Source organism: Aethalodelphis obliquidens, unplaced genomic scaffold (genome assembly GCF_003676395.1).
Source record: "Aethalodelphis obliquidens isolate GAN/ISIS:26980383/991018 unplaced genomic scaffold, ASM367639v1 scaffold16, whole genome shotgun sequence".
Lineage (NCBI taxonomy): Eukaryota > Metazoa > Chordata > Mammalia > Artiodactyla > Delphinidae > Aethalodelphis > Aethalodelphis obliquidens.
Genome location: NW_020837960.1, coordinates 30,589,203 through 30,607,816, shown reverse-complemented (window position 1 = coordinate 30,607,816; position 18,614 = coordinate 30,589,203). Strand labels below are relative to the sequence as shown.

The window sequence follows — 18,614 nt, the reverse complement described above, 5'->3', positions numbered from 1 at the left end:
AACAGACTAAACTCCCCTTCCTTTTTAACGGGGCTGATCCGTCTCCCTTTGAAAGGCTGATGTTCTCACCTCCAGCTCACAACACCGTTTATTTTCTTCACAGCCCTGATGCTCTGATTTGTATGTTTACTTCCCTATTTCCTGTGTCTCCCACTGGTCCATAATCACCTTGGAGATAAGGATCTTTCTTTTCCCCTAAATCTCCAGCACCTGGAGGAGAGCCCAGTACATGGTTGGAGCTCCATTAATATGTGTCCAACACATGATCAAACAGTAAGTAGTGAGTTATAACCAAAAGTCAAACTCCTGGAGAGTCTGCAAGAATGAGTCTCTGTGTAGAGCCATAATTAATGTATTGCCACAGAGCGGACCGTCTACACCGCCTGCTTCCTGGGGAGCCCACTTAGCCTCCACCATTCGAATGCAATAAAGTTGTTTCAGTTCTGTTCGGTTCTGTTTTTCCTTGGGCTTTGAGCCCCCAAAATTCATTGTCATGGCAGCTTTCCTTCAACTCCATTGGTCTGTGACCTTCATTCAGTACTGACTTCCGGGAAAAGCAGTTTGTCTGAATGAGGCTCTTGTGTTGTTTCTGAATGTAGCCGTGCTTCTGATCTCAGTGCTGATGAACTGATACAAGATTCTATTTCTTTGGAGAGCAAGTTAGAAATTACAGAGTGAACGAGAGCCCTGACCCTGCCGGTCCATCCTCGTGGGAGCTACCCCCCGTCTCTCATGCCACAGCTGAAGTGGAATCCTTGTTTTGGGTCCTTGGCAACCTTGACTGTCCTTAATAGCATTTGTCACATTCGTGGTGACAAAATGAATTTGTCCAGGCTGTAGTTGTCCTACCCCAGCCTGAAAAACTCCTTGAGGCCAGAGAACACATCTGTCTTTTTTTTTTTCAGTCACTCTATCTCCAGTAAGCATTCCTTTCCAGCTTTAAAATGCTGGCATCTGTGATTCATGGGTCCGTCTTCCAGCAGCAGTGATATGTGACTTTGCTGTGATGTTAAGTAAATATGCAGAAACCTCAGGGACAGGGACACAAGTGGCTCCACGGGAGGACTCAGGTATTAAGGAAGAGGTGGGCTGCAGGGAGAGCGAGAGCGGGAGAAGCCAGATGGAGCCTTCAGTTGCGGAAGTGCAGGCAGGTCGCTGATTTCCTGGGTTGGCTCCTTGAATTTTTTCACAGTTATTGATGCGATTATGGTATATTAGTTTATATATATTAGTTTATATTATATATATATATATAATATATTATATTAGTTTATACCCTCAAATCTTTGATGATCTTTTCCAATTTCTTGGAAATATCAAAGAATAGAATTATCATCATCTTCACATTTTATTTCATCCTTCTGTTTTCAGTTTGCCCTGTTAAGTCTTGTTAGAGTTAAGGATCTTAAGGGATGAACTTAATAGTTATACAAAATGTTTGCCTTTTGCCTCACCTAAGGGAAAACAATACCCATAACTGTATTGAAAGACCCTCTCGTCTTTGTTTTTTTCCCTCTTAATTATATAAGCCATGCTGAGTGGGATGTAATAACATGATTTTAAGTAGATAATTAGTGTGTGGAAGGCACTTGGCAATGAAATATACAGCAACATCAGTGGTATAACCTTGGCAGTAGAAAAATGTAATCCAAATGTCAATACAGAAATAAAACCAACATCAGGTAGTCAATAATTTGGGAAATAATGTTTCTGGGAAATAGAGTCAATTATACTACATTTTCTAATCAAAATAAAACATGTAGTTTACTTAAAACTTAAAAGTCATAGTCTCAGGAGGCATAGGCTATGTGTGTGTATGTATATACATGTATACATTGGGAGTTTGTATATATTTACATTCCATTAAAAATGATAATCCTTCCCCCTACTTTTATTTCTCCTCTGATCATAATTCCAAAAGAAAAGCCCTTTGGGATGTTTCTCCTGGAAATTATCTTTCTGTCTCCAGTGAACACGCTTGTGCTATGTGTCGGCCTGTCTACTTCACACCTTACCTTTGACCTCCTGTTTTGGTAGGTGAGGAACTCCCTCCCATCCAGCCCTGCCCTACCTCCCCTCCTCCCAGGGTAGTTACATCTATCATTTTATTAATGCGCGGATCCACGTTAACCGCTTTAAAGTGATGTAAATAATGTTTGCTCTAGAGCCAAGGAGTATGTTAGGATTATTTTTCCTTTCTTGCTTAGGTTTCAGTTTTGCCTGTAGTTTCTAAAAACCGTTCTTTTTGTCTCTTGCCCTCACCGAATTCTACATACATTTTTTTTTTTTTTTTTTGCGGTACGCGGGGCCTCTCACAGTTGTGGCCCCTCCCATTGCGGAGCACAGGCTCCGGAGGCGCAGGCTCAGCGGCCATGGCTCACGGGCCCAGCCGCTCCGCGGCATGGGGGATCTTCCCGGACCGGGGCACGAACCCGCGTCCCCTGCCTCGGCAGACGGACTCGCAATCACTGCGCCACCAGGGAAGCCCTCCACATACTTTTAATACTCTGCAGAATACTCTCCAGGTGCTCTATCCTATCACGTGTTTCCTTGCATCTCCTGCCCACCTTCCTCTCCCTTCTGAAGCCCTGTCCTCCAGGCTCCATCCAGATCTCTTGTTCTCAGGACCTTCCTCCTGCTACTGAAATTTGTTTCCTGGACCCCTTGTCATCTTTATTCTCAACTTCTTCACTCGTGTTCCTGATGCACACATATCAGTAGATTCTTAAGAAGTATTGCATAGGTGGTGTATTTCTGAGACGTTGGATAACCAGAAATATCTATTCTGTGATTGTATTTGGTTGGTAGATGGGCTGGATATAAAATCCTAGGCTGAAATTCTTTTCCTCTCAGAATTCTATGTGTTTTTTTAAGTTTCTTCTGGTTGGCGGGAGAGAAACTCAACGCAATTCTGATTCCCAGTCCATTGTATTTAGACTCCAGAATATTTTTCTGTCTTCTCTGTATATTTAATGTTCTGAAATTTGCAAAACCTGGGGAACGGGAGGGATCATCTTTCTTTTATGTGCCTTTTCAACCTAGAGACTGGTTTTCTTTAGTCTGGGAAATTTTCCTGTATTATTTTTTTTTGTAATATCATCCTCCATTTTCTGCATTTTGTCTTTCTATAGCTTAGTCATATATTGAACCTTCTGGATGTATCTCCCAAGCTGCTTATATTTTCTTTACTATTACTCTGTCTTATTCTTTGCTCTTTTAGAGATTCCTTCTTATCTGCTAGCCCCATTATTGAGGTTTTTAAAAAATATTAATCTTTTTATTTCTTTTTAATTTACAAGTGCTTTCTTTCTTTCTCCCCCTACTTTTTTTAAAATAAATTATTTATTTATGGCTGCGTTGGGTCTTTGTTGCTGCACACAGGCTTTCTGTAGTTGCAGCAAGCAGGGGCTACTCTTCCTTGTGGTGCACAGGCTTCTCATTGCAGTGGCTTCTCTTGTTGCGGAGCATGGGCTCTAGGCGCGCAGGCTTCAGTAGTCATGGCTTGCCGGCTCTAGAGCACAGGCTCAGTAGTTGTGGTACATGGGCCTAGTTGCTTCGTGGAATGTGGGATCTTCCCGGACCAGGGCTCGAACCCGTGTCCCCTGCATTGGCAGGCGGATTCTTAACCACTGAGCCACCAGGAAGCCCCTCTCCCCCTACTTTTAGAGTAACATTCCGATCTTAGTTTATAGGTGTAATATCTTCTCATACCTCTTTGAGGATGTGAAATAAAATTTATCTGAAGTTTTCTTTTGTTCCTGTATTTTTCTCTATTTTGTCTAGGTTTTTTTTTCTGTTTTTTGAAAGTTCTTCGTAGAAGCTCCAATATGTGGTTTTAGACTTTCTTTAATTAGCTCTTTTATTTCTTATTTACATATTGTAACGTTCATCAAATACTGTAAACATTGAAACACTGAATAAATTAATACATTTCAGATGATCATAAAATTAAAGTACGCTCGTAGTAATTTGGCCCTGCAGTGAAAGGTGACAGCATTTTCCATTGTTTATCACATTTATTTTCCTCTCCTGAAAGAATTTCCAAAAAAAGTTATAAAAATAACTGAGAACAAACTTCTTAGCAAATCTAAATATTGACAAGCACTGTGCCTGTCCCTTCATATCCTGTTGTGAAAAAGGGTTTTCTATTGTGCGAGTATAAAGAACGCATCATTATTACCATGTACGTGCCTACATCCTTGGATAGCAATCAGGAGGGCTTTCTGTGGAATGAATTCTTGAATTTTTCCCAGCTGTTAATAATTAACTGTGTTATATATAAGATTCAAGTTAAATTGTATATTAGCTTATTTAGTGGAAGTCTAAGATTGACAAGTATCTGTAGCAAGAAAGGCTATTTTGAGAATTTAACTCCCTATAAAATACATACCAGGCTGTAATTAGTGCCGTCAGTCCTTGCTGTTACTCTGTCTACATTAATGTTCTAGGCATTTTAGCAAGACTGAAAAATATTTCTGCTGGTTGTTAGACTGTTATTCTGAAATCATAAATACATACACTTAAACTAGACAAGTTGCTATATCGATGCCTCAAAATTATTTTAAATTACGTTCTAAACGTGAATAATGCCACAATTAAACAAAAGGCGATAAAATGCTATCAGAGTAGTTTGATTGCCTTGAATTTATTGAGGAAATATTCCTTCTGAAAATAAAAGCTGAGAAGAGGGGGAAGAAAAAGGAAAAAGTGTTCAAGGAGGTTTTGCCTGTGAAGCCGTACGTCTCATTCACCAGCGTCACTCTCCCCTATACTGACACCTTTGTACGGCCTGGGGCACCTCTGAGAGAGGTGACGCTTCTGTTGATATTTCCCGTTCTAATTCATTCAGAGATCCTGAGATTACACCTACTGAAGCAGCTCTCAATTTGGGGCATTTGAGGAAGCTGCCACTTGTCAGGGCCCCAAACTGATCGTTAGGAACTTTCAACATCACAGCTGGGACAAAGGGCAGGGTAGGCGAGTGCCTTTACAAAGTGCGGCATGATTTCAGCTTTTGTCTCATGTGATGTTTGCTATGATTGTACAGACAGGCTTGTTGGACTCACTTGATCTCATCTGTAACCTTTTTCCCCATAGCTCTCTACCACAACCCCCAGAGCAATGGTTCTGGACCCGGCTTTGTGCCTTGCTCTGGCCAGTCATGTATAAGTGAAGGCCTCTGGGTAGACTTCCAGAAGTGCCTGGCCCGTGAATAAATATTTACTTAGGGTTAAAATAAATGAGCTATAAACTTTAAGTACCATTTATAAAATTTAATGCACAGTGCCTCTGCTTCGCTTCTGTCTTTGGCCCTTGATCTGTAAATGTTGCTGTCACCCAGAGCCCCGTCCATGGATTTCCTCTTTCTTCCTGACACAGTGTCCCTCACTGGATGACTTCTTCTCCCGTTGATGTGATTACTATCTATTTACTAATATTACAAACATTCTCCTTATATAGCTTCTCCCCTGAGCATCAGCCTTGCACTGTGAATTTCTCCCTGGAGAGCCCCCAGGTACTGCACATTTCACACGCCCCCAAAATAAACTCGTCTTCCGCCCTCTCACCTCCAAGCTTCACCTCTGGTTGTGGTCGTTGGTTACTAACCATTAGGGAAATGCAAACCAAAACCACAGTGAAATACCAATTCACACTCATTAAGATGGCTACTTTTTTTTTAAAAAAAAGACACAGAAAGTAACAAGTGTTGGTGAGAAGATAGAGAAATCGGAACCTTTGTGCCTTGCTAGTGGGAAAGTAAAGTGGTGCGGCCACTGTGGAAGACAGTATGGAAATTCCTTAAAAAGTTGAACACGTAGCATTACCGTATAATCCAGCAATTCCATTCTGGTCATATGCCCCAAAGAATCAAAAGCAAGGACTTGAACAGTTACTTGGACATCCGTGTTCACAGGAGCATTATTCACAGTATCCAGAAGGTGGAAGCAACCCAAGTGTCCATCGGCGATTGAATAGATAAGCAAAACGTGGTCTGTGCATACACTGAAATACTATTCAGGCTTCAAAAGGACTGAAATTCTGCTAATTGCTACCACATGGATAAACCTTGAAAACATTATGCTAAGAGGCATAAGGCAGACACAAAAGGACAAATATTGCCTGATTCCATTCATATGAAGTAACTGGAATAGTTAAATTCAGAGAGACAGAAAGCAGAACAGTGGTTACCAGGGACTCGTGGGAGGAACGAATGAGCAGTTGCTGGTTATGGGAACCCTTTCAGCTCGGAGCGATGAACACGTTCTGGAGATGCGGTCATGATGATTTTACAACAGTGTCAGTGTACTTAATGCCACTGAACTGTACCCTTAAAAACGGTTCAAATGGTAAATGTTATGTACATTTTACCACAATAAAATAAGTAAAGCTATACTGAGCGAGTCTTTTCAGATATGTAGACACACAGTTTTCAAATTTCTCTAGGGCAATGTGTGCAGCGCTGTTCGCAACCTTGAAGAACAGCTGTCCAGTGTCCTTCAGAGTCTGAAGCCAGCCCTCTCCTCTCACTTCATTATCCTTGTTCTGGCCACCTGGAAATTCACAGCTGCTATGATTACATACAAGTCTTTCCTCTGCCTTTAATAGTCCTCTGCCCCCATGAGCTGATGATGGAATCTGACACTTCCAGACCCAGCAAGTACCTACCACCTTGGGGAAAGCTGTGGTGAGTCCTATAGACAGAACCCATTTCCCAAAGAACTTTCCCATACTTCTGATTCATTCCAAACTTGTCCTCAACCAGAGTGAGGTCTTTAAGGGCAAGAACAGTGTCTGCTTCACCTTTGTGACTGCTGCACGTAGCACAGCATAATTTGAAGCAGGGTCTTAGTAAACAGTTCGATAACTGAACTTTTAAAAATGCATATGATTTTTCTAATCCTTCTCTGAGAGAGTAGACAGACCTTTTCCCCCACTTTCCAGAACAAATAAATAAGGAAAAGAAATGTCACACCTCGCCCAGGTTGCAGGCATCAAGTGGCTGAAGGGGATGGAGAGACGGTATCAGAAGTCTTGCCTTCTTACATCCCTGGTCTTTGGAGCCAGGCATTAAATCTTACCATCCATATGTTAAGAGCATTCCTTTATTGGTTATGAAACACACGTTCTCAGATATTTGCCATAGGTCCTATCCATAAACGGAATGATCTTATACATATTTCTGCTACCTCTTCTGTAATAAACCCCCTGCCACTGTTCCAACACCGGAGGTTGGAAACAACCGTGTCATTAATGGACGAGAACAGATCCTAACCAGGGATCCCAGATGAAAGCTTCATTATTTCATTACTAGCCTCCAGGGCGATTTGGTCTCCTAACACTGGAGCATGGGATTCGGGCTGAGAGTCTGAGCCTTGAACTGTTAAGAAATGTACGTAGTCCTTGACACAATTTGGAGCAATTACATTCTATTGTGCCAAGAATTCCGTATTAAAGATCGATTTAATTGTGGGTACTGCATCTGGTCGGTATTATGATCTTTTATGGGAAGGAAACACGATTCTGTATTTACCTGATGGTCCGTAGGATAAGCATGTCATTTGGTAGCCCTGAAAAATTAAGGAAACATTGAAAGTGTTTACGAGATTTCCCTTTACTAACTTGTGGGACTTTTGAGCTGTAAGATTCGACGTCTTACATCGTTTGGGATTTTAATGGAAAAGAAAATGTTTCAACTGAAGCAAGAAAATTTCTACGTGCGCATCATACGCTATATTTATTTGCATGTGATATTCCTCTTTTATGCTTTTGACATTCTAATCCCATTAAACATAACTTAGATGGTCATGTTAGTATGAATTGGTGTTTTTTTATTCAAAAAATCTGGATAATGAAAGGTGAGAGGCTTAACTTTTGTCTGCTGGGTCGATTTCAACCATATTTAGCGAAGGACTGTGAGATTTCAGCTTAAAATATTGCAGGGAAATGTTTTTAAAACCAGAGTGATTGCATTTTGTTATGTGGTGTGTTTTTCAAAGGAATTTATATCTTAATCTGAAAAGGAGCCTTAGCTTCCTTCCATGGCATTAGAGGCGTAAGAATGAGATCATTTTGTTAATAAGTGTTTTTGAACCGCTGACGTGCTTATAGTTGTGAAGTATTTTGTTCCTGTCACAATCTTAAACTGTCAACAGCATGGTTAGTTGCCTTAAATATTGATTGGATTCTGAATCGCCTTAACTTGTTTTTTTTTTTTTAAAAGTCACTGATTTGTTAGGTAGGGTCTACTGTTACTAACTATAACAGTCTGTCAAACACCTATTTGGTAGCAGCCACAATATCTTTGTCTCTGTGCCCTGATTTCCTCATTTGTGAAATGCAGACCATGCCTATTTGTTAGGGTTGCTAGGAGCTTTAAATGAGATACTGTGCTCCATTTAGAAGGTTCTGCTCGAAGGTTCTGTTCAGAGTAGGCATTAAATACACATTACCTTTTATCATCATCATCAAAAACAACGACGGTTCTGTAGTGTGTGGTTTTCTTTCCATTCGTTCATTAAAAATGGAAGTTTGGGAAAGGTGTGGGGAGGAATAAATTAGGAGTTTGGGATTAACAGTACTCTCTATAAAATAGATAATCAGCAAGGACCTACTCTATAGCACAGGGAACTCTACTCAATATTGTGTAATAACCTATATGGGAAAAATATCTAAAAAAGAATAGATACACGTATATGTATAACTGAATCACTTTGCCATACACCGGAAACTAACACAACATTGTAAATCAGCTATACTCCAATATAAAATAAAAAGTTTTTAAACATGAAGCTTGGGGGGGGGGGGGGGGTTAAGGAAACTGCCCTGATCACATAGCAATTCAGTGAATGGAATTGATATAATCTCTGGCTGCACGCATCTCACAAATGGTGGGGTATACAGGTAACAAGGCAACAGAAAGTACCGGAGAGAAATGAACACAGTGAAGTGACAGAGTAACAAGGCCTTCTCCTCTACATAATTCTTGAAAGGAGTGCTTCTTTGTTGTATGGTAGCAGTGTATAAAGGAAAAGTAACTTCCTCTCAGCTGCCTTTATTTCTGCACTAGTAGTCAGTAGCTTCCATGCTTTTCTTTGCATTCATGAAAATACGTAAACATGTGGCATTTTTGTTGTGGTTTTACAAGAAATGGATTCTGTACCCGTTACTCTAACTTTCTTTCTTGTGTTGGTTTGCCTTGAAAAAATCCTTAGAAGTTTTGTAAGTATGTGGTGTTTGCTGCTAGCATTGGGCCTGTCCAGGACTGACCCATAAAGAAAAAACTCTCCAAAGATTTCAGAGACGAACCCAGCCTGTTTATTACCACAGTCTTCATTTAACTCTGGCCACTCAATCCCATATTTATGGGGCAAAAGATACTGGAGGGGGGCTTCCCTGGTGGCACAGTGGTTGAGAGTCTGCCTGCTGATGCAGGGGACACGGGTTCGTGCCCGGGTCCGGGAGGATCCCACATGCCGCGGAGTGGCTGGGCCCGTGAGCCAGTGCTCTGCAACGGGAGAGGCCACGGCAGTGAGAGGCCCGCGTACTGCAAAAAAAAAAGATACTGGAGGGGAAGTTCCTAGGCTATCTTGCTACTACTGTTATTTTTGTGCTGTTACTATTTTTTAATTTCTGATAATCCTTACCCTATAATAGCATCCTGATTTTTCTCCCTTAATTTCCTGTCTACCTACCTAATGACTTAACCTAGTCACTTTGCCTTTTCTTTTGTCAATCTCATACTGTTTCTCTGGCGTACATTCCTTCATTTACATACATACAGATTTTACATTTTAAAAGACAGGATTGCTGCATTTATCCCCTAATAAAGAACTTTAAGGGGTTTCCCCCTATGCTTTTTGTTTTGTTTTGTTTCCCACTGTTACCAGTACTGCAAAACAAGATATGTTTTTATATACAGGTGCTTTTATTTATGAGAAATGAACTTCTAAAAATAGAATTTCTAGATGAAGTGTATGCTTCTTTTTTATCCTAATGCATACTGCCAGATCGAATTCCAAAAAGATTGTAGCCCTTTGACTTTTAAACAGATATCTTTAATCAGCTCAGACCTGACTGCATATCACTAGATCATGATGTTGCTGCCACTTTAGTGAGAAACCGAATGGCTAATTTATTTAATTACTCTCTGTAGGGTACTTTTCCACTTCAGTCCTCTACCGTGGGTCTTGGAAGAGCCGAGTAAATTGAGGAACAGTTCCCCCCATTCCCAGATGAAGCAATCATCCAAGTATGTGGCTGGGAGCTGAGAATCTGAGTGGCAGCAGGTCCAGCTGCCAATGTGGTACAGTGGCGGCTGGGACCCCTAGACAGGAGTCTGTGCAATTAGCCGGGACGGTTACTGCATTTTTGGCAGTGGGGCAGCAGTTAAAGCAAAAAAAGGATCTTTTTCCAAGAAGGAAAAGCCATTTAATAAGTTTGGGTCAGTTCGCTCATAACAGCGCTACATTTGAGCAGGAGAAACCCCAGGAGCTTGGCAAACCATCACTACTGGCCAGTATTCCTCCCAGCTCACAAGTCTGAGGCCGTCCGGGCAGAACCTGGCTCTCTGCTTTGACTGTATCCATTTAATAGCATTCCTAGTTAACAGAGTGAAAGCAGAGGAATCTTTGCCCCCTTAATCCAGAAAAGTAAGATTTAGTGTCTGTAGAAGCCGTGGTCCGAGTAACCGCACAGCAGAGGGGGCGGGCAGTCTGTCTGTATCGCGGACTGTGTGCTTGGGCACGCAGCTTGAAACCGTGGTCCTCCAAAAATGACATTGATGTTCATGAATGGCGCAATGCTTTCTTTTTTTGTAGATGAATCAACATTTGTATATGATTAACCACTGTGAAAGTCTGATTTTGTAGTGTGTCAGGGAGCCATCGTGTACCTGTCCTGTGAATAAATAAAGTAAAAACTCGGTACGTTTACATAAATATTTTAAAATACAGTGTGTTCTCCTACTTTTTCCATTTCACCTAGGGAAATCTTGCCAAAATAAAATCAAGTTTGAGTCTTTACAATGTAAGAGAAAACCAGCTCATGGATTCTGAAATTAGAAGATGAATTGTGTTTGTTTTGTTTATTTAGGTTTTAATTTTTTCTCTCCCAAATAAATCTTTCCAATGAAATACACAGGTCTGATCACCTAATGATGGATTATTTGAATGAAGGTTGAAATTGAATTGGAAATGTTGAAAATTAGCTGCCTTATACTTTTCAAAAAGCCGCAGCACCTGCAACTGATAAAAATTAGGACAAACATATCAAAAATCTTTGAAGAAACATGTGGTCCAGCCAGTGCCAACTTGGACAGGATCAGAACACTGGCTGCTCAGAGGAAATATCTCAACATTCAGCTAATCAAGGATGTTAATCTGAAGTAAAGATTGAAAATTGTGACATGGTTAGGATTGCTCAGAGCAAAGGTTAATGCTGAGAAAGAGAAGCTTGATTTCTTAGGATCTTTTCCCCTTACTGTGTATTTTCAACAACTAGAATGTCATAGTTATATGGAATTCACTCCCAGTCTTTAAGCTGATTTCTCATTAATAATTTGTCAAGATATATTTCTGGTTTAGGGATCTAATTTTGTCAAGGTCTGCATTCACATGCATTGCTGCCACGGCCTCTGAAGAGTAAGGCCTGTGGTTCTGTGCATGAGGCGTCAGGCCAGAGGGTAGTTACTCGAAAAGAAGCGAAGATTTCTGAATCCTCACCCACTACACACAGATTTAATCATGGCTTCCTGCAGTCTGTCCCGTGGCGTTATTTTGCTTATAACAAACACGTTGCAACATTATTTCGAAGTTTTATCAGGTTGACCTAATGAACCTATTTCTTTCATCCAGGGTTTCTCAATAGTGGCACCCTTGACATCTTGGACCAGATAATTCTTTGCTGTAGGGAACTCGCCTGGGCATTGTAAGGTATTCAGCAGAATCTTTGGCCTCTACCCTCTGGTTGCCAACAGCGCCCTCAAAACAGTTTCCAGACATCGTCAAGTGTCTCAAAGGCAAAATCAACCCTAGTTGAGAATAACTGCTCGCAACAGTTATCTAAATAAAACATGAACGTGTTTAAAAAGTTCAAAATAGTACGAGAGGTATGAGGGAGTCTCCATTACTACCACCTAGAGAACACTTCTGCTCCCTCAAGATAACGAACAGTTTCTCATGGGTCTTCCGGAAAGTCGCCATGCGTGTGAGAGTGTATACACCTGCTCTGCATAATCATGACTACTCAACATATACCTTGGTATTTTTCATGTAATACTATATCAGTGAGAGTCCTGTGTTGCCATGCTCACACACCTATATTGCTCTTTGTAACGTCTACATAGTATTTCATCGCTGTGGATGAGTTACATCCATTTACCTAGCTACCGATATCCGTGCAGGTCCTAATTTCTTATCCTTCCAAATAATGCCATGGTAACATCCTTGTATTTTTATGTTGAATACTATGTGATTATAGCTATAGGATATAGAGTATGTTCCTAAAAGTTGGAATTGCTGGGTCAAAGGAAAAATATATTAAACATATTTGTGGAGAATGCTATATTACCATCTGGGTATATGGGTAGCTGATTTCTCTGGTTATCAAGCTTTTAAATCTTTGCCCATTTGTTGGGTAAAAAATGATATCCCGGGCTTCCCTGGTGGTGCAGTGGTTGGGGGTCCGCCTGCCGATGCAGGGGACGTGGGTTTGTGCCCCGGTCCGGGAGGATCCCACATGCCGCGGAGCGGCTGGGCCCGTGAGCCATGGCCGCTGGGCCTGCACGTCTGGAGACTGTGCTCCGCAGAGGGAGAGGCCACAGCAGTGAGAGACCCACACACCGCAAAAAAAAAAAAAAAAAAAAAAAAAAAAAAAAATGATATCCCTTTATGTGTGTGTTTCATAAAAAGTGAGATTTCCTACATTTATAAGTGGTTTTGTGTCCTGTGATCACACTGCCTGTATATTCTTTCCCTGTTTTCCTAACAGCTTGTTGGCATTTTCTTTCTTATTTGTAGGAACTCTTTATATAGTAAGGAAATTAGATCTTCACAGACGTTACAAATACATGTGTACTGTTTATTCATCTTCTTTCAACTTTATTTATATTTTTTGCTATAGAAATGAATTGTTTCAAATTTATTCCTCTTTTTGTTTGATTTCTGAGTTTGTCATACAGAGAGTCAGTTTCACATACAAAAGATAACTTTTTTTTCCTGTTTTCTCCTAATGCTTTGAGTTAGTTTTTTATGGTTAAGTGTTCAAGCCATCTGTGATTAGTTTGAGTATATGGAGTGAGACCACAATACTCTACAGGGATAACTTTTCCTATACAGAATGGTAATTTATTATACGTGAAAGGGTATTTCAACAGAGTGAGAGAAAGGTGGTTTATTAACCAAGTGCTGTTGACGTAAGCGCCTCACATTTGGGTACAAGGGAATGAGGCTGGGTCCGTACTTGGTGCTTGCAGGGAAGCAGCGGAGGGCCACTGCAGCTCCACGAGGAACGGCAGTGACCTCAGAATGGCGGGCGAGGGCCTTGTCCACTGTAGGGCTTTGTAAGTTAGGGTCATGGATTCAATCTCACTCGAATAGTGTTTCTTTTTCACATTTCTCTTGTACTTAGCATATATTTGGGGGTTTATATTTTTATCCATTCAGCATTTTTAAATGTATTATTAATATAACACATATTTGGTATTACTTCTGTCATCATATTTCATGTTATGTTTTCAACTCTTGATGTTTCCTTGGTTTCTACCTTTTGCTGAAATTCTCGTCATGCTTTATTTCCCTAAGGACTTGTGAACATCCACTGCTGACTTCTGGTGTTGTCTACTGTGCCCGAGAAACATGAAGCCAAACTTGACTTTTCCCCTCGTAGGCTAATTGCTTTTTCTGCCTGAATATATTAAAAAACCAATCCTATAAAATTTTAAAACTCATTAATTCATGTATCAGGGTTTGTGTGGTTGTTGATCTTTTGGTGGCCTTTGTTTTGCTTCCTGGAGACAAAAGGTGTCTTCTCTATTTATTGGCTGATTAAGGTTTTAGAATATTTCAGGAATTTTTCTTCTATTATATCTTCGAACATTTGTTTCCATGCTTTTGTTTATACCTTTTTAAAAATAAATTTATTTATTTATTTTTGGTTGCGTTGGGTCTTCGCTGCTGCGTGCGGGCTTTCTCTAGTTGCAGCGAGCGGGGTCCTCTCAACGTCATGGCCTCTCCCATTGCAGAGCACTGTCTCTAGGTGCGCGAGCTCAGTAGTTGTGGCTCACGGACTCCAGAGTGCGGGCTCAGCAGCTGTGGCGCATGGGCTTAGCTGCTCTGTGGCGTGTGGGGTCCTCCCGGACCAGGGCTCGAACCCATGTCCCCTGCATTGGCAGGCGGACTCCCAACCACTGTGCCACCAGGGAAGCCCTCCCCTTTGTTTGTTTTTTTTTAAGGTACACCTTTTGGGGTTTTTGTTGTTATCTTTGGAAGGCAGGCAGTTTCTCTTAAATTCAATGTTAACTTTCGTTCATTGCTCAGTTTTCTCGAGCCTGCCCTACCCTACCCTGACTGCTTTCAGCAGTGTCCATTCTGGGTTTTATTTCCATGGTCTTAATCTGTCACATCGACCTTTCCTTATCTGTTTCCTTCTTTGATATCTTACACATCTCATTTTAGCTCTTGTTTCAGTGAAAGACCACATGTTCTTTAGCTCTTTTCACCTCGTCAGGAGCATTCAAAATATTTTTCTGTGCTTTGACCTGGTTCTTTCTGTGGAGATTGTTTCGTATTATTATCATTTATTTATATGTCATATTCTTCTGTTTGTACTTTTTCTTTGTTATTTTTTGATGATGTCTAGGGGAGGGGGCTTCACAGTTTTTTCAGAACGCTTTCTCATCAGTGTCTGTCTCTTCCGCACTGGTCACCTGTCACTCTGTAGTAATGACCACCTCCCTCGCCACCATTTCTTCTCCTCAGCATGCCTCACAGGGAACTTCTGTGCATCACAGGTTTCCTGTTAGGTGAAGTTGCATTTCTTTCTTTTCACTTTGCCTCGATTGGTATCAGCTGAGTTGATTGCTCTCTTTGCTCGGTCCCGCGCCCTGCCATTCTCCTCAGTCACCTCTGGGGGGAAAAGGCATTTGTGTGCGCATTGCCCTTGAACCGCGGTTTGCCTGCTGTGTTGAACTGGACCAGGGACCTCAGCCATGACTCATACCTGCCTCTGTATCTCACCCTCTGAATAAGCGCTGATTCAGCTCTTTCTGGGGTTGTTCCACCTCTTTGTTGGAAACCTTTTCCCTCGGAAGGTTTTGTCTTCTATTGACATCCTCCCTTGATTTGATCCTACTTCATCATATTTTTCAGCCTCTATTCTATGTCATTTGTAGTTTTAATTAAGGCTATCTCATAATTTCCTTGAAAATAACTTTTCTATTTTCAATTGTTTTCCTGCTTTCTATTGATATTAGGGAGGGGAGGACAGTAAAAATAGTACTACTCTACCTTCAGCAAAAGGCACTGCATTAACTGAATTAAGCAATAAGATAGTTGTGTTCAGTAGATATTTATCAATGTTCTGTGTATTGTTTGAATAGAAAAGTATAACACAATCTTGGGAAAATTAGGTTAAGACCCTTGAAGCACTTTATCAGTATGCTTGAATCAGGTGTGGACCTGGACTCTCATTGCACTAAAAGTTTGGTTGGAGTACTGATTGCCGAGACCTCATGTGATAGGGAGGCCGTGCAAATAAAATTGTTGTTTGGGGGATGGCTAATATTTGAATAGGTGTGGTGACAGCATTCTGAGTGCAGAGCAGAGCACAAACTTCTGATTCTTAGTTCTCCACCAATATTTCTTCACTGAGAATAGCCAGGCCTCATGGGGACCTCTGGGGAGGTAGTTGAAATGAGGAGTACATAGGAGTGAGGAAGGGTTTTTGAAGGTCAGCAAGCTTATCCTAGATTTCGGAGGGATCCCTGGTAGTCCTTTGAATGAGGGAGCGAGATGATGAAAAGCTGTGCTAAGAAAACTCTATCTGGCGGTTGAATTGAGGTATTTCGTTCGATCCCACTGGGACATGGTGAGTGAGTCCCTGTTTGTACCGCGCATCCTACTGGGTACAGTTGTGCAAATCTGGGAACAATTCCTGGCTCAGGAAACTTAGTCTGGGGGAGTCAAGAAACTGACTTAGAAAAATCTGACTTAGTAAAATGTCAGTAGCAGAGTTAATCTCAACCCAGATTATTATGGGGTGGCTGTTCTGCGTTGCCAGAGTCCTTCCACTGTAGTAATGGATTCAGTCTGTCATGATGTTACACCACTAAGGTGGATTCTGTGATTAGCGTGGGGTACATTAAAGACTACCCCACATCACCAGGATCCTGCTGTATCATATAAATGCAGCTGAATTTTAAACAGCGGCGTTTTGTATCCCGTATTTCTGTATTTACTTTTTTCTAAATCAGGTTTCCATTCAGCCTCCTTATGGCTCGCCCATCTTCTGCTTCACTCTCACCACCTCCATATCTTCTCCTAATTATACCTGGTAATGGTTCCTTCTCTAAGATAATTTTTTTTCTTTTATAAATTTATTTATTTTATTTATTTATTTTTGGCTGTGTTGGGTCTTCGTTGCTGCACACGGGCTTTCTCTAGTTGCGGTGCGCGGGCTTCTCATTGTGTTGGCTTCTCTTGTTGCGGAGCACAGGCTCTAGGCGCGCGGGCTTCAGTAGCTGTGGCACACGGGCTCAGTAGTTGTGGCGCACGGGCTTAGTTGCTCCGCGGCATGTGGGATCTTCCCGGACCAGGGCTCGAAGCCGTGTCCCCCTGCATTGACAGCAGATTCTTAACTACTGCACCACCAGAGACATCCCAATAATTTTTTTTTTTGTCGTTCATGTCCCTGGCACTTTGCTCTGCAGTTGTTTTTATGTCAGTCTTGCCTAATCAATTAGAATTATGGCCTACTTGAAGATATAATCTGTACTTAATTTATTTATACATCCCATGTTACTCCAAAAGATGATTTGAGCATGTTTCTTTCCTATTATTGTGTGTTGCCCTTTGCTGAGGTGGTGGACATTTGATTAAGGAGGGTCAGTATTTTATGAGCTAAGAACACACATGACCAACAGAGGAGTTTCTGTGGTTTTTTATTTATTTTTATCTATTTGAAAGTCCTACAAAGATAAATCATCTTTATCGAGTCAACTTTATAGGAGAAAGAACATGAAGTTGAGACCCTTCCAGTATTGAGAAAGTGTTGACACAAAACATATTAGATGTAAATTAAACATAAACTGCTTTTCTGTAAATATGTACGTGCTACCTCTTAAAGTCGATGTACGCCTTAAATTTTCGTTAAAATATTGGTATTTGTGATACTGGGAATCTGTATTTTATGAAAGAGCAGCGGCTGCGATCCTCCGGTGCTTTATCTCGCGGCAGCTGTGTCCAGCTGGTGGTCCACATTCCCCACTACGCCTTCGGTGAATGGAAGCATTTAGGTCCATATTGATACAAAACTTCATGAACTTTTTTCTCTTTCAGCTTTGGTTCGCCTTCGTTAATGGATTTTCTGGGCAGATTTTATTTGAACGTTGGTGCATTGGCTTGTACAACGTGGTAAGCATTCTCCACTTCTCTCTGATGGCGTGCAGAACTAAACTGTTTGTGTCTGGGAAGTGTATCTAAGTCCCTCATCTGCCTCCATGGCAGGCAGCACAAATACATCTTTAGGGCCTTTGTTGCTGCCCCACATCCTGCAGAAGCCCAAACTCTCCACACATGGTTTCAATCATAGCAGATCATTCTTGAATAACCCCATGAAATTATTAACCCATATATCTTGAAAATAGACCCTTGTTACCTCCTGACTAAATGCCCGGGCAACATTTCCCTGTTTTTAGCTCAAGAAAAAAATCTCTGAGCTACGTCTAAACTCATTCCACTCCGTGATTTTATTTCTGAATTCTTAAACCTATGCGAATACACAACGTGTAACCTGGTGTCCTTTTTGTCCTTCTTAAAAGCGTATCTGTCCTTGTGGAAGAATGTTTCTTCCCACAGTTAGTGCTAAAATAATGAATTCTGACTTCCAGCTCCCATGGTGAATGGTAATCAGCTTATTTGGTATTTTTCATGATTTTAGAGCTCTGTTTTCATTACTCGATGGTAATGAATTCAAAAGCTAGACATAAATATAAACTATAGACTAAGATGACTGTGTAGCTACTCAGTCTTTTTTTTACTGGCAAGGGGTATAGCTTGGTGCTGTAGAGACCCGAGTACGCCACATTTCTGGAGTTGCACTTTCACCACTGCTTTGGACCCTAACTCTGACATTCTCTGCCCTGGGGGAGTTTATACTCTGAAGCAGCCAGCATAGGTAGACATAGATGGAAGTTACCAGACATACAATGAGATAAATCGTGGTGCTGTAAGTATTTACAATTTGTATATACATTCGTGGCTGGCTATTCAAATCATCCATTCTCAGACTCCTCCCCCCCACACACACCCTTTTTTAGTAGCTGCTGTGCTAGGTGGTATGTATAAAATGCTGCATACAGCACGTTGCTTCAGCCCTGTAGAGCTCGACGGGTTCAGAGG

General features: G+C 41.2%; 1 protein-coding gene across 2 annotated transcripts in view; it reads left to right on the top strand.

Moving 5' to 3' along the window:
* Positions 1-18,614, top strand: part of ATP8A2 (ATPase phospholipid transporting 8A2) — a 447,814-nt gene that overhangs the window by 274,403 nt on the left and 154,797 nt on the right. Inside the window, exon 27 of one of the 2 annotated variants that reach the window (XM_027116670.1) lies at positions 17,553-17,627. The exons of the other annotated variant lie outside the window; for it this stretch is intronic. Coding sequence (XP_026972471.1) covers positions 17,553-17,627 — 75 coding nt within the window. The remainder of the gene's footprint in view (positions 1-17,552; positions 17,628-18,614) is intronic. 2 annotated transcript variants of the gene reach the window in all.